This window comes from Callithrix jacchus, chromosome 6 (genome assembly GCF_049354715.1).
Source record: "Callithrix jacchus isolate 240 chromosome 6, calJac240_pri, whole genome shotgun sequence".
Taxonomy (NCBI): Eukaryota; Metazoa; Chordata; class Mammalia; order Primates; family Cebidae; genus Callithrix; species Callithrix jacchus.
The window spans coordinates 49,054,565-49,071,647 of record NC_133507.1 but is presented as its reverse complement, the minus strand read 5'-3'; the positions used below and the strand labels follow the sequence as shown (position 1 = coordinate 49,071,647).

Here is a 17,083-nt window from a genome sequence, read left to right as displayed (position 1 = left end):
AAGTACTTAATAAAAAGAATGGGTTCCCATATTTACATGTAAAAGTCATGAACTAAGGTTTAAGTGAAAAAAGTAATTTAAAATTCCTAGTCTACTACTTTTTCCTTTTTACCACTCCCGAAGATGAGGGTTCAAGTAAAAAAATAATTTCCCTTAGGGCTTATGGCCCACATGTTTGTTAAATCCAATCTCCTCAGCTTGCAGTTCTGTGGAATGCACTATGTCTATGATAGTCCCCTTCCGATGATAGCAAATTTTAACCACCACAAAGGGAGAAAAATACTAAAAAGAATTATCTAAGTTATCTCATTCAAATGAACGCTTTTTGTGAGTTGGTGGGGAGAAGGCGAGGATATTTAATTACATAAATTTTATTGTTACTTATAGTCAAGTTAAACAACAAAAATAGGAAACATTTTGAATCAGCATATGCCCAAAAACTAAACATTAAAATAGTGGCCTCAGTATTCCTGAAACCAAACATTGGCTAAAACAAACTATATGCACCTTTAAGGTGAGCAAGCACAAGTCTACATTTAGCAAGTAAGGTCAAATGTTTGCCAGCAAGTCTAAGATCTCAGAGGCAATATTTATTTCAAAAGTAATAAATAATATGGTCATATTAATTAATCGGTGACAGTTACAATGATGGAACCCTTAAAGTTCGTATAAAAAAACAAATTACAGTTAGGCTGCTTGCATATCTCACAACCGTTAAGTTTTCCAATGATCTATTAATCAAAATTAAAAATTAAATACATATTAATTCATCAACAGTGACAAAACTTCAAGGCCGAGAAAAATGTACTAATCACAAAGAATTTCATTTAAATGATATCAAGCAGTCCAGAGAGAAGAAATGTTGCCTGTGGGAGTAGTCCTAATTATAAATAACTGTGTATTGGTTTAAAGACTAACATACACCTAGCTTTACCAACACTTGTGAACAAATTACACATTACTTACTTTGTTCAAAGCCTAATATGAAAACTGTAATAAATCCTTTGGTTTAAAAAAGTGACCACTTGAAAAAGATTCATGACATCTCATTAGCAAAGCAAAAATGTTAAACTGAGAAGGTTCACCTGTTTCGGTCTTCAGTTAGAAATAAAAAAGCACTAATAATTCACTATAACAGCTTCTTAAACAATTCAAAAAAAATTTTGTCAATTAAAAAAAATGACTGAATCAATGAGCAATTTGATAATTTTATTCATAAAATATAAGTGAGACTTACATCCATTTCTGGTGAATCTTCTCAAATAATTTTATGTGTAGGGCCTTGAGATGTATCAATTATAAAACATGAAAACATTTTTAAAATTTACAAATACAAACCATTAGTTTATACAAGAATTCTCTATAAAGTTTGTCAATCAAAGTAAAAAATAATATGCTTCAACTGAATATAAGGCATGTCCAGTTTGTGTCGTTTTGTAGAATTATTTTTGTTTAGTTGGAGACTTTTCTCTCCGCCGGTCCTGATTTTTCTTTGATTCTCTGGATTGTTCAGAGTATCTGTTAGATTTTTCCCATCGCCTCTCGGCACCATTCTGATATCTATCTTCATCACTTCTTGAGCCAGAGTGTTTTCTATTCGTTTCCCTTGACTTTGATCTATCTTTTCTTCTAAAATTTTCACCATCCTTATTTCGGTGTCTATGCTTCTCATTTTCAGAAAAAGAACTTCTGTCTCCTCTCTTCTTTTTGGGGTCACCATGCTTACTTTCCAAATCTATATGCATTTCTTGGTCTATGTCATTCACAACTCTATTGTAGTTATTTCGTTCAGAAGGAACACCTTTGTCTGATGTGTACTTTGTCATAGGATCTCTCCAATTTGAATCTCTTGAATTTTGATCTCTGTGTTTTTCTGATCTTCTTTCTCTCTCAGTCCTTATTTCCTGGTGCCTTTGTTCTTGCCTTCTTTCTTTGTGTTTCCTATCATTTGTTTGCTGGTTTCTGATCAATTTATCTACTTCTTTACTTCTGGTCTTCCCATGTCCCTTCTTTCTTACATCATTAGCTGCATATGTAAAATAAAAGACAGTTAGCTTTTATTTCAATCTTAATTTCATAATTACAACAATCACATTTACAGATACACTGTAGGTTTACTAACTCAGATAAACTGGACGCAAAGCCAAATTGATTGAATAGAAGGTCTGATGACACAGGGTCTTAACAAATGCTTAATTTTTAAGAATATAGGACATCTCAGGTCAGGCACAGCAGATCACGACTGTAATCCCAGCACTTTTGGAAGCAGGGACAGTGGGGAGGTGGACTGCTTGAGCCCAGAAGTTCCAGACCAGCCTGGGTAATGAAGTGAAACCCCTTCTCTACAAAATCTCAAAAATTAGCCAGGTGTGGTGGCATGCGCTTATAGTCCCAGCCACTCAGGAGACTGAGGTGAGAGGATCAACTGAGCCCAGGAGGCAAAAGTTGAGTGATCCATGTATGCACTGCACTCCAGCCTGGGTAACAAAGTGGGACTCTGCCAAAAAAAAAAAAGGGAAGGAAGGGGAAGAAGGAGGGAAGGAGGAAAGTCAAGGAAGAAGAAAGGAGAGGGAATATATAATATCTCAACATTAGTTACCAAAGTACTGTTTTGATCTTTAGATTCAAGACAGTAAAAAGAAATTTTATAGCAAATGTAAAAATTTTTAGAAAATGACTCGAATAGTACATTTCCACTTAACAAATTTAATCAAAAAATTGAAATTCCGTCTGATGTGTGTTATTTATAGGAATATTATGTCAGATGTGGTACCTAATCGAAATACAATGATAACACAAATTAGCAATCACTTCCTAAACATAGGAGGAGTAGAACAACTGGGTTTGCTTAACAGTATGAATATATACTTCTCAATGAAAGGCCTCTTCCTGCCAAAACAATAGTTCTCCTCTCTGATACTTGCAGAGAGACACTAAATGCACCAACAAGAGCAGATATGTTAAGATTTACAGTCATAGGCTTTATTAGAGCCACAAATGCTTAGTTTCTGAAGAAACTCTTCTAAAAAGACCTCAAATAATTTAATTTTGCTGATATAATCCCAACTATAAATACGAAATGATTATACTGAAATAACTTACCACTTTAAGCAACAAAACAAATTTAATCAGTTTATCCGTTACTTAATTTGGGTGCATAAATCAAAAATGCTAAGATAATAAAAATGTCTGTCGAATTCTTACATATGCAGGAAAGAGAAAAATATGATAGAAAAGTGCCTCTTGTCACCCTAATTCTACCTAAATCTCTCTGTACCAATCTGTATTTCTTCTGCTACATGCCTACCCTTGGCACATGGTACAGTCAGTTGGTCTGCCACTAAGGACCTATTTCTCTGGTTCCTATCAAACAGCTCAGCTGAGCTGCAGCTACCCAAGCAGAAACCATCTGGCTCTGTGCTAAACCAACGTCCCCCTGACTCTATTGTACACTACTCTCAGGCTTTCCTGGTATAAAAACCCACCCACATAACAATAGGTAGTCTCTTCTCCCTTTGCTATGTCTGTTTTACAATTTCCTAATTTTGGGGCAGTTCATACTGGTCTTATGCTATTTAATATTTCATTAATAAAACAAAGTTATCTACTGAAATAGTATAAGAAGGCAAATTAATTTTAAATCAGCAAGCTTCCTTATTGAAGAAATTCATGCTGTGTTATCATCTGTTCTCAAAATGGATACCATGAAAAAAACAAATTCTGCAGAATATAAAAATTGTGAATGTTAAATGAACAACGTTTGTACACTTAAATACAAGAATTAAAGTTCCTATAAGCAAATAATCTTTCTCTGATAATATAAAAAACAGACAACCCCAGAATTCTGAATGTCACACAATATGTAAAACACTTTGAAATATAACAAGCTATGGAACAAAGGTGCAAAGATTAGCCTTTCAATTTCAGGCGAGGGAAGAAAGTGCTGATGCCACATTGGATGAAATATTGCATCAAAACAGAACAAAATGAGAAATGACATGCATGTAGGGTAAGCAACAATCCCTTACTTGGACCAAGATACTGTAATGAAAGAAAACAGAGCTGACATTGTGTAAAACAACACAGATCTTTTCAGAAACTATGAACCGGAACCAAACTTTGAAAACATCTTTTACTACAGTATTTCCACTTTAATACAGGATAGAGAAGACTGTGGAAAACCTGTGCTCCTGCTGAAAATAACTAGAAATGCCAGATAAAATTTTTAAATGTTTCATTGAAAAACGTTGAAAAGTACACAGAAATCAAATGAAAGGCACTCCTAATTGCCAAAGCTGAGATGATTTGAACAAAATAAATGACAGTACTAAACTTTAACCCACAGGATAAGATAAATAACCATGTGTCTATATTGATATATACAGTTGACTAAATAAATAAATGAGACAAGAGGGATAATGTTTTCTTACGGAAGAAATTCAATTACTTGATGTAGAAGAAAACAAATAAAAAATCACCATTAGGAAAACACCATAGTAAAAATAAGTGTTGCAGACAAGATCCAAAATGGATGTTAAAATTAGTGAGTAAAAAGCTGGAGGAGAAAGAGATTTGCATACTATCAAGTTATCTCCCTATAAGATATTTTCACAGAAAAAAATAGTTTCCCTGAAGACATCCAGTGGACACCACGTTTTTCAAGTGATCAAGTCTGTCACCCAAAATAAAATTATGAACCCCTTGATAAGATGCACTAAGAACAACATATTGTTTCCACTGTACTCTTGCCAAAAATGTCTAACCTCATTCTAATAATGAGAAAACATCAGACGAAACTCCATACTGAGGGACGGGTTACAAAATAAGTGACCAGAGGACTTCAACAGTGTCAAGGCTATTAAGAACAGAAAAAGCTTGAGAGGCACTTTCATACAATGCAGAAAATTGAGAATACAATTAAATGTAAGGAGAATCCTAAAATAAGAAAAAGGACGTAAGTGGAAAAACTGGTTTTCAAATCCTATCTGTAGTCTACTCAATAATGCCTTTCCAATGTTAATTTCCTTGTTTGATAAATGAACCATGATCATGTAAGATGCTACCATTAGGGGAAGTTGGATGAGGAGTACATGGAAATTCTCTGTACTGTTTTTGCTACTTTCCTAAGTCTAAAATTAGTTCAAAATAAAAGGTTACAGTTACAAAGTAAAAAATATAAAGGCATCAGAGAGATAGTGGAAAAATAAGGACTAGAGGGGTCAAGATGTAGGAGAAGGCAGAAGCATTGAGAAGTAAGCTGATGTTCTACAGCCACTTTCTCCCTGGGAGCATCTGCTGATTCAGGGACGCTGGTGAGGGACAGAAGGACACCAAAGCTCTGGTAGCCTTGTAGGGCTAGAGAGACAAGAATAGGACTGGTTATTTGCCATACATATATGTGCAAAAGATATCATTATCTAGAATACGTAAAGAACACTTACAAATATAAAGAGAATGCAACTTAATTAGAAAAAGTCGAAGGCTGAGCGAGGTGGCTCACGCCTGTAATCCCAGCACTTTGAGAAGCTGAGGCCAGTGGATTACGAGGTCAGGAGTTCAAGACCAGCCTGGACAACATGGTGAAACCCCGTCTCTACTAAAAATACAAAAATTAGCCAGGCACGGTGGTGGGCACCTATAACCCTAGCTACTTGGGATTCAAGAAGAATCACTTGAATCCAGGAGGCAGAGGTTGCAGTGAGCTGAGATTGCACTACTGCACTCTAGCCTGGGTGACAGAGCAAGACTCCCTCTCAAAAAAAAAAGTAGTAAAATATTTGATAACTTGACCAAAAAAATCCAAATGGCCAATAATGTATAAAATAGTGTTTAACTTCATTAGCTGCAATGCAAATTAAATCTAAAACCACAATGCAGTACCATTGCACATCCATCCGAATGGCTAAAATGAAAATAGATGGCCAATTTGAAGTATTAATAAGGATGAGAACTACATAAACTCTTATACACAGCTGGTGGTTGTGTAAGTTGGAATAACCAGTTGGAAAACTGACAGTATTTACTAAAGCTAAATATATGCAAATCTTATGACAGAGTGACTCCACCTATAGGTACATACCCAGTAGAAATGTGAATAAATAAAGTCATCAAAAGATACATACAAGAATATACATGGAAATACCACTTATAAATCTAGTCTGTTGAGTAAAAATGATAAATATTGTGGTATTCATATAGTAGAAAACTACACAGCAATATGAATGAACTAACCATACCTAAATGCAGGAATGCAGCTAAATCTCACAAACATAACGGTAAAAATATACGCCAGAAATAAAAAGGAGTCCATAATACATGATACTAAGGTTAAAAACATGCAAAATTAATTTATGAAATTACAAATCAGAATACAGAGAACTTCTGGGGTACCAGGATATCTTGATCTGTGTGCTAGCTATACGTATGTGTTCCCTCTATAAACATTCATATGGCATCTGAGGTCCACACTGAATGTTTGATATGTCAATTACAAACATAAAGCTTTAATATTAAAAGTAAAAATTCAAATCTTCTTTAAAATAAAAACATCAGGATAGCTTCTATAAACTAGATTACAAACATTATGAATGGTATTTCAGTCATAACTCAAATAAGTATTTTCCAATGAAATATTTTCATTTCTATAATGAGGATATCAAAAGGTAATCCCAGCATTATAAATGTTGTACTACACCACAGACTGCAACAATGATAGACAGAACCATTTGTATTAATTGTGGCTTTTAAACAACTGATCTCTAAAATAAGCAATCTAATCATTTTCTTCCTTCATAAATATCAGCAATATATTTATTAAAAAAAGAGCAAGCCAAATTACAAAAGAGCATCAATACCTGAGGCAGAGCTATGACTACCGATAGATGCAGAATCGCTCTCTTCACTGGAAGATTCTGAACTGCTACCACTGCTGTCAGACTCGGAGTCAGAGGAGTCAGACTCTGAAGAGGAGGACGCTGAAGAGGAAGAGGATGGGGAGGATTTATTTTGCTCAACATCTGGTTTCTGTGCCACAACGACCTTTGGTGTATTTTTGAGATGCTCACGTAGTTCATCCCTAATTTAAAATATAATCTGTTAGATTCTATTTCAAAGACAATTCTGAGTTAATTTTACAATCTGAAAATAAAATTCTGAGAATAATCCTTACGTTAAACCTCCAAGACCTATAGAAGTAAAGAAGTTGATGGCAAATCGAGTGTTTCTTGGATTATCTCGGGGTAATAAACCTTCAAAGAATGGCTGTAGGGTTCTAAAAACAAAAATAAATAAAAAAAAGAAAACAGATTGCTTAAAGATAAAAATGCAAAATTCCTTACACAGTCATTTTTCACATTTTTCATATATTAAATTACTAAATGAATTACAACCAAGTAACTAGTTGATGTCATTTATTAGGTTAGGCTATGTGCTATCTAAATGAAATGAGTAGGGTCAAATAATAATTTACCGAACTTGATTTCTGTCATTATACAATGGAGGAGGTTTTTAAAAAACTTTTCTATACACATACAGAAAAGATAAATATATATACACACACACACATATATATATATACATGTGTGTGAATATATGTATAATGTATATATAAACACACATGCACGCATATATAGTGAGTATATGTACAAAAAAATTTTAAAAACCTCCTCTGTTTACGTACATGCACACACACACATACATAGAACTGTACAAAGTACAGGGGGAGAGGTGGAAGTAGTCAACAAAAGGGAGAAATCAAGGATGAAGACCATATAATTACAATATCTATGAAGTGAGACAACCAGAAAGACACTAACAATACAAGGTGGTTTTGGACATTTGGTTTTCAGCACCACACTGAATCACAACTCAAGTGGAGTCAGGAAAAACTTTCTGACAGGAAAAGGTAAAATATAAGAAGAATGATTAAGAGTTTGCCAGACAGATCAAGAAAAGAGGAAAATGCCAGCAGTGGAAATAGAAGTAAGGAAACATGAAAGAGACAGATGTGTTTAACAAGCTTGGCAATGTGGCTGGAGTGCAGCTTGCTGAAGAGAGAGAAGATGAGCCTGGTCAAGTAGATAGGGGCCAAATGAGTAAATACATGAAGCCACGAGAAGTGGATGGAATGGCCCTCAGGCAGTGTGTGCAACTCAGGAACACTGAAGAGGCAGGCTGAAGAAGAGACTGAGAGAGGAACTGACAGAAAGTGAGGAGCCAAGTGAGCAGGTGGTCAAATGTGTAAGTGAGTCACAGAAGTGAAGGGGCATGCAGATTGAGAAAGATAATTGGAAAAAAAAAAAAGAGGGAAAGATGACTGAATATGGCAGGTGGTCACTGAGAAATCTGAAAGGATGATTTCAGTAGTGTCAATGGAAGCCAACCTAAATAGGAAATAAGAAAGGTGAGAGAGGATTATATACTAGTCCTGAAATAAGACTCTATTTCCATGTAATAATTTGAACTATTATTAATAGATGCCATATATACTCAAAACTGTCCACTGATAATATTAGTTACCATTTGAAGGCTTAATATTAGGGTAAAAAGAAAATAAAATTATAAATATCACTGGAGAATTCAAGTGAGCATGTAAAAATAATTCTTTTCTAAGAAAATTTGAAAAATGCACTAATTTGAACTCCACTTAAACTAAAAACCGCCACTAAAAGTTGCATGTTGTCCTGTGCAACATAACATTAGATCCAAAGTAGTGATTAAGGAATGAAGAAAGTCCCAGGGGGCTCAGCTCTTGTTTTACAATCTTGGATAGGCTTATGTCTGCTATAATGAGAGAAGACCTGAGGTCAACAAGAATGAAAAGTGCTTAATGAGAAACTTACTCATCCTTTAATCTTGCATTAAGTTTAGGAAGACCCATGTATTCACATAGTTCCTGAAAAAATATTTTCACAAAAATTCTACTGGATGATGTAGTGGTTTCCTCACTCAGTTTTATACATTCAAGAACCTGAAAATTAAAATTTAAAAAGACAATTATATTTTAATTTGTAAAAGACTGACCAATATCTGTAGGTTTAAGTGTTTCTCAAAATTACTATTTTTTCCCAACTGCAACCCTAGTTCTCTCTGAATATCTCTCCTTAGGCTGACATAAAAATTTAAAACTACTTCTCTATATTAACTTTAAAAATGTTAAGATGCTACAGAAATAGATTTCATTCTCTGTTTCGGGTAATGCGCTTGTTATAGCAAAGAAGATATCCTCTCTTAAGTGGATAATGGTAAAGATTACTAGCTATTAAAACTTACTCATCAAAATGTGGTGTATATGAGGGTGTGGGGTAAAATGCCACTTAGCACATTAGGCTACAATTCTGTATAGCACATATATGATTAAAAAAAAGTATGATGGTTTATTCTGAATATTAAGACTGTGGCTTAAAAAGTGAAATGTCTAAAGAAATATTTTTAGGGCAAATAAAAATAATAGTAACCTCCAGTTTTTATGAGTTATGTGTTCCAGGAGCCCATTAGTTAGTTAATTGTTTAAAATTCTGATTTCATTTTCTTAAAGAGGGAACAAAAAGAAGTAAAAAATTATTACAATTAGCCACCTGGGTTAGATTACAAATGCCTATTAAGGTAGCTGGACATACTTACTACTTAAAATAGTATAAAAATCTATCCAATGTTTGTTAAGTTTGAGATATTGCCTCATTTTACCATTAGTAGGATGGCATTCTACAAGATGATCCTGTTCTTTCCTCCTGGATGTAATTTCTTCTCTTTCTTTCTTTTTAATTCCTTTAGCAACTTTGCTTTTCTTAGGATCTATGACTTTTTGTTTGTATCACTGCTATGGGCATATCTTACCTCTGCTCTTATGTTAACCCCCTTGAAAGGAGGGATCGTATTTAATTCACTCATACCCAGTACCTCTCTCAAATGACTGGATATATAAATGGTGGCTAAATAACAGCGGTTGAATAGCAGCTGTAAAATAAATGCCACCTTACTTAATGCCTTTCAAATTTCAATCCAGTGCACATTTCCCCATCAAGAATATATCTCTCTTTGTTCTATGACCCTAGGATATCTTCTCTATGGCTTACTCAAATTCAGTATCTGCTGAAAAGGACATATCCTTCTAGGACAATCATTTTCCTTGAACCTAACAAGAGGATCCATGAAGAGTTATTCCCTCAGGAATCAAGGGAGAGTAATTCAGAGATACATTTACCACCAAAATAGTGGCATATGTAGATATAAGCGTGCATGCATGTGTATGTAGACAGAGAAGATGAAAATCTGCAGTATTTTTCCTGAAGACACTCCTAGCCATCACTATTGAAACATCAGCATGTTTGGACTGTTAATATAATATAAAGATAGTATTATTTGTTAATTATTTACCTAGCTTTCTGATTCCATATTACATAAAGATAATCTCAAAGACAGGAGTTCTACATATTTAATTTTAAAGCACATTTCATAATAGGATAAATATGGCTAGCTTATACTAAAATCTATTTGAGAATAATAGGGAATTAGGTAAGAAGTATAAATATTGACCCATGTACTTACACTCCATGGAAGTGAATCAGTGTATAAAAGGTGAGCAAACATCTTAGCAACATTTCTCAATTTGTTTGTTTCCAAGCGATGGATGGTATCGTACTGTTCTTTGAATATACTCTCAAAGGATTCCATGTACTCTTTTTTTAGCATGCAAAATCGCTAATAAATAAAAAATCAGTACATTAAAAACTGAATGTTAATACAATTATGAGCATATTAAATCCTAAATTTATTGAATCAAAACTTAAAAAATGTATATGGTTTCTAATTACCTGAGATTTACATGCTAAAACAAAATTATACATGTAGCCGATCATATGTGGGTAGAGCTTAGATTTTAAAAAAACATTTTAGATCATGCTTTAATTGTGTTGTCTGAACGCGTACTTGACTTTCGAAACTGCTTTGAGATTTTGAAAAGATAGTATTTAACTGTCTTCTATTGGGAAATTGTTACAAAGCATGGAGAGTTCCAAAAAGCTCTGGAAAAGTGATATACAAAATTAAAGCACTGCAAAAATGAATCAGAAAAGAAGGAAGGTGAAGAGAGCAGGAAACCTAAGGAAGGAGAGAATAATTTACTTTTAGCAAAAATATTAATATGTTGTTATATGAGACCTGACCATAAAGCAGAAATCATTAATTTACAATATTCATTCTAAGAATTCCCTTAGTAGAGGCCGGAACTCACCCCAGCTAATAAGCCAAAAAATTTTTCATACGTCCTCTGCTGGGCACAGCAATCAAGTATCATGTTGCAGAGTTCTTTCTATTTGTGAAAAAAAATAAATTAATGAGTCAAAACACAAAGAGACTAAATATTGTATGATAATTTACTGATATGATAGTGACTGCCTGCATTTTTAAAAGTTTAAAACTTCAAAAACTTTGTAAGTAAAATAAAAACCTCAATCTATGTTAAGCTCATAATTTTTTAAAGCCTTGGGTCCGGATGACAGCTTCCATGGTCATTTATGCTAATTATATTAATTATAAAATTCTAAATTCATGATAAGTATGAACCACATCAAGAAAACCTAGAATATGAAACAGACATATGAGGGAGAGATTTAATACACTGCATTCTTGAAGGATTCTATGCAGAATTCTTTTAAATAGAAGAGTCACCAAAACATCTAACAATTCAGTTACATTTCTCCCAAGGATATAAACTCAATTGCTAAGGAATATATTTAGTATGGAAAAGGCAGACCATTATGAGTCTTTACAGAGGTTTAAGTGGGTACAACTTCAACGTTAACATAAATGACCCTTTGGTTGATAAAGAAACATTAAAAAAAAAACCTCTGCGGCTGAATCTTCTCACCTCAAAATAAATGTTATTCATATAGACCTATCTATATGGATCTATACAAATAAATGGAATCATTCCATAACTACTAGTAAATTGTTCCAATTACCTATTCAGGTTCCATGTAAACCTCTCTGAAAATTCTCTTAAACTAATGGATAAATTCACAGTCAAGAAATATTATCATCACAGATGATTTTGACATAACAAATTATTTTTAAATATTATATGAATTCCTGACATTATTCTAATGAGATAGGTATTGATGACAGTAATGTCATGGATGAAAAAACTCAAGCAACATAAGGTGAATGGAGACAAAATGAAAAAAGAGTTCATATGGGTCTCTGTCAAAACTACTTCTTCTGTGGCTGTGATGTGAAAAGAGCCATTGACAATGTACCAATAAATAAGTCTTGCTACATTCCAATAAAACTTTATTCATAAAATCAGGCAGCAGGCCTCTGCCACAGGTTGCCAATCTCTATAACACATCATTTTTAAAGACTTAGGACAAAGAATTTATATCTAACAGTAACTTAGATCAGATAATCAAGACCTAGAAGAACCAGAAACTGAACAGCCCATCAGAGCTGATACATTCACTCTAGCGTCTGTGCCAGGTCTACCACAAGTAAAGAAAAGTGAGAAAAACAAAATCACCAAAGCTTTGGCTCAGGTTCTAAGGATGTATTATCTAGATGGGAAGGAAGCAATATATATAGTATACATTAAAAAAAAAAAAAAAGAGGAAAAAGCAACTTTATCTACTTAATCTGATCTTCATTATCCTTGGCATTAGGGTTCTGATACTTTGAGAAGTGAAGTATACCAAGCTGTAAGATAGTGAGTCCCATGGGGCCAAGATGGAGCTATCTTGTGAAATGCCTAACACATAGTATCTGCTGAATAAATTTTCATTTAAGGAATTATTGAATGAAGCATAGGCATGGTGGCTCACACCTGTAATTCCAGTGCTTTGGGAGGCCGAGGTGGGCAGACCACCTGAGGCCAGGAATTGGAGACCAGCCTGGCCAACATGGTGAAATCCTGTCTCTATTAAAAATACAAAAATTAGCCGGGCGTGGTAGTAGGCACCTATAATCCCAGTTACTTGGGAGGCTGAGGCAGGAGAATTGCTTGAACCTGGGAGGCAGAGATTGAGTCTCAAAAATAAAAAAATAAAAGAAAAATGAAAAAATTACATTATGATGCTTTTTATGAATTTTGTTTGTTTGTTTTAGCTCATCAGCTATTGTTAATGTTAGTGCATTTTATGTGTGGCCCAAGACAATTCTTCTTCCAATGTGGCCCAGAGAAGCCAAAAGTTTGGATACCCCTATAGTGCATCAAGAAGATGGACCACATAATCCATTAAAGAACAAATTTCTGATTATATTTAAGTCACAATTTGATTTATAGGCAATAACTCAGAAATTCTATGTAAAGTGCAGTGTTTCAGAGACTATCTTTTTACCATATCCCGTTCGAGCAGAAAATTTAATTCACTGGAGTGAGTAGCACAACTGAAACACTGCAGTTATTCTAAAATGATACAAAACCTACATTTAAAAAATTAGTATTTAGCATTGAGGTATTGCTTCAATTCACAATATTTACTCATTAACAGCCTTAACCATTTTAAAAATCAATATATACATTTCCTAATGGAAAAGAAGTATTAACATACTGTTTGGCTTTCAGGAAACTCCATTTTCAGCAATTTGTGAGCACATTCTTCAAAATCTAAACTGTGGAAATGATCACAATAGGTTAAAAGCTTGCAATATAGACTGTACGAACAAGAAACTTAGTTTAATAACATAAGTAACCTTTTTTAACTGTAATTTCATATTGTTGTACTGTGGTATATGAAGAAAATATAGCTCTTGACAGAGAACGAAGTGCCAATATATGCAACATGGATGAATCCTTGAATTATGCTAAGTGAAAGAATCCAGACACAGACTACATATAGTATGATCCCATTTACATAAAATGTTCAGAAGAGACAAATCTATGGACACAGAAAGTAGATAAAATGAGTAGGAAGTGACTGCTAATAGGCTCAGGATTTAGTTTAGAGTAATAAAAATGTTCCGGCATTGTATAATGATGATCATTGTACAACTCTGTGAATATACTAAAACTACTTCCAGTCATGCATCACTTAGTAACAGGGTTATCTTCTGAGAAATGCATTCTTAAGAAATTTAATATGCGAACATCATAGAGTGCATTTACCCGATCCTAGATGGTACAACCTAATTTACCTAGGCTATATGCTATGGCTGTTGCCCCTAGGCTAGAAACCTATCCAGCATGTTACCGTATTTCTGAATATTGTAGGAAACTGCAACACAATGGTAAGTATTTGCGTATATAAATACACCTAAACATAGAAAAGGTATAGTGAAAGTACAGTATTATAATTTTATGAGACTACCATTGCCTATGTGGTCCATTGTTGACTGAACAGTTGTTATATGGCTGTGAATGTACACTTTAAAAGGGTGAATATCATAGCATGTGAATAAAACATCAATCTTAAAGGCAAAAATAAAAATAAAAGAGTTATATGCACTGAATTATATTATTCCCTCAAACCAACCATCCTCAAGCTATAACTCATCAGATAGAAGGGTTTCTAATCTATATGATTTTCTTCATTTTAAAGTGAAGAAACAAAACACACGATGTGTAAGTTTCTCTCATATCTGCCATCATATACGCTTATCTAAAGTTTTCCCACTACAAACTGGCACTCAAGTATGATGGCAGTAAATTCTTCTTTTTTTTTTTTTTTTGAGACGAAGTTTTGCTCGTTACCCAGGCTGGAGTGCAATGGCACAATCTCACTGCAACCTCCGCCTCCTGGGTTCAGGCAATTCTCCTGGATGGCAGTAAATTCTTAAGTGTTAGCAATATCTTTTCCTTCAAGCACTGAAGGATAATAACCATACATAAAGAATTTATTAACTGTTCTGACTTGATAATTCCATATTACAGAACAAGTCTAAGTACTCTAAATCTGGGTAACTAGGTCCCAGATCTCATGAAGTATTTCCCAATGCTCAAGGTTTTCAAGAGACCTAGCTGTTCTGTTCTACATTTAGTTGTTGTTAAGTAAATCTAAGACAGAAAAAATCAACTCTGTTCAAAAGCTTAGATAAAACAACAGTTAGGATGGTTAACAATGAGGACAAAGAAATAAAGTCTTTAAAATGTTAATACTTCTTTAAAATAAATAATTATAACTAAAATTTTTAAGAAATGCATTCCTATTCACAAATGTACACCTAAATTAGAAAGAACCGGAGGTAAAAACACCTATAGGCTACTATATTGATTTAGGTTTATACATAGGATTTCAGAAGGATTTACAGACGATCTAATTAGATCCTCTTTTTATAGATGAGAAAAATGAGACTCAGGTATTTTGTGTTTGAAACTTGCTCCTGGCCACATAGTCCTGGAAGTAGAACTTGAACACAGGAATATTTATACTTCCTCACTCAATATTTCAGAAGAAAAGGCTATAATTAATATTTAATTTGATAAGTCATATCTTGAAATGTATATTATATGTTTAGAGGAACTAGGAAAAGTCGTAATTAAAACAGGAGTAAACATAGGTCAAGTTTCTCTGCTTACATTAAAATCTCAGTGTGGAAGAGTAAATGATACATTACTCTATCATAACTCTACCTACTTTTACTAAAGATTGCAAATTTCTTTCATTTTTCTATACTGCTTCCAAGAGGTAAAAGATGTTCCAAGAGCTCAGCATGACGTTAGTGCTTACTCACTACTTTTGCAAGTTAGCTTGGTTCATCCTAAACACATCCTACCACATACAAAAACAGTAAATAAAAAAAACTTGCAAGAAAAAAATGCCCAGTATTCATCTGAACAGATTTTAAAATATCATCAGCATAGTTCACCTAAGAGAATTGGCAAACTCAATTTGTTAGTTGCTTTATTGATTGATAAATAATGCTACTACATTGGCATTTCTGTGGAATGCCCACACCTTTATTTTTGATAACACGGCATAAAATCACTAATTGAAATATGGTGATTATGGACTTAGTTTTGCAGTTCATCTGTATTTCTCAGCTTCTATTACTTAAAAGGTTTCCTAAGCACAACAGGGTAATAATCCAGGATGATACAAGGCATTGAAATAAAGAAAAAAACCTACCAGGAAAGGGATTAGATAACAGAGAATATTAAACAGTATCTAACGTTAAGATTAAAATACTAAACGGTAACCGATAAACTTTAATAATACAGCAAAACAAAAAACATTTAAAACAGATGTGACTTCTTTTCTACCTTTTTAAAAAAACAAAATTAGTACTGAGATAAAATCCTGAAATTTCTGAAAAACAGTCAAGTAGTTGATGAAGAAATGTTACTACTTTCCTTTTATCTAGTAAGTGAAGTATCAGGGAGAAAGCTAGCTATAAGACAGTTTGTTGTTCTTGTTCTTGTTTTATTTTGAAAGTACTTAATGACTCCCTACACCAAGATAGTTTTTAGGCTGTACTAATTACGAATATTAAATGAATTAAATTTTGTTGATATTTTACTTCTCATCTTAGATTGCTAAACCAAATGAGTCTCAGGTTTAACACAAATAAATAGCGATTGAGGGGAGGGTAAAGAAAAAAGAAGACATTTACTGAATTACTGTTTTGTTCACATGATGGTTTACAAAGTGGTTTTGTTGATGTGTCCAATTTCAGAAACTTTGAACAGGTGAGGACATGGAAGTCCATCTCCCTCTCATTTAGTTACAACTTCAAAAAGGTAAAATCAGACTGGAATGTCATTTAAATGCAAGAACAAACAGGAATGCTTTATCTTTAACAGCCAAGGCAATTGTGTAGTTTAATGTTTCATGCATATAAAAAATGGGTAATTTAGGGGGCCATACCAGAAGGAAGATAAGACTACTGGTGGTAACAGTCAACAAAAACAAATTAAAAAAATAAAATTTTCACACAGTTCAGTTGCCAGAACTAAGTTTTTGTTCACAAGATTTTCAAGTAGACTGTTTAAGATGCCCTTATCGCCACCTGGCTTGATGATTACATCCTATTCTTGATTTTTAGCCTGGTATATAATAAACAAAAAGCTTTTGAAAAATACAAAAACTGAAGATAAACACTAAAGTATCTGTTAGTCCAGCCTCATGTCAAAATAATCACTACTGATATGTTAACA

At 33.6% G+C, this 17,083-nt stretch overlaps 1 protein-coding gene across 2 annotated transcripts in view; it reads right to left on the bottom strand.

Moving 5' to 3' along the window:
* Positions 1 to 355: 355 nt before the first annotated feature.
* The window catches only part of CWC22 (CWC22 spliceosome associated protein), a 61,442-nt gene continuing 44,714 nt past the window's right edge, over positions 356 to 17,083 (bottom strand). For both annotated transcript variants that reach the window (XM_078329091.1, XM_078329092.1), the window contains exons 14-20: positions 13,542 to 13,602; positions 11,231 to 11,308; positions 10,546 to 10,698; positions 8,841 to 8,968; positions 7,169 to 7,270; positions 6,855 to 7,075; positions 356 to 2,026 (exon numbers count right to left, since the gene is read on the bottom strand). In XM_078329091.1, the coding sequence (XP_078185217.1) occupies positions 1,443 to 2,026; positions 6,855 to 7,075; positions 7,169 to 7,270; positions 8,841 to 8,968; positions 10,546 to 10,698; positions 11,231 to 11,308; positions 13,542 to 13,602 (1,327 nt within the window). In that variant the 3' untranslated portion in view covers positions 356 to 1,442. The remainder of the gene's footprint in view (positions 2,027 to 6,854; positions 7,076 to 7,168; positions 7,271 to 8,840; positions 8,969 to 10,545; positions 10,699 to 11,230; positions 11,309 to 13,541; positions 13,603 to 17,083) is intronic.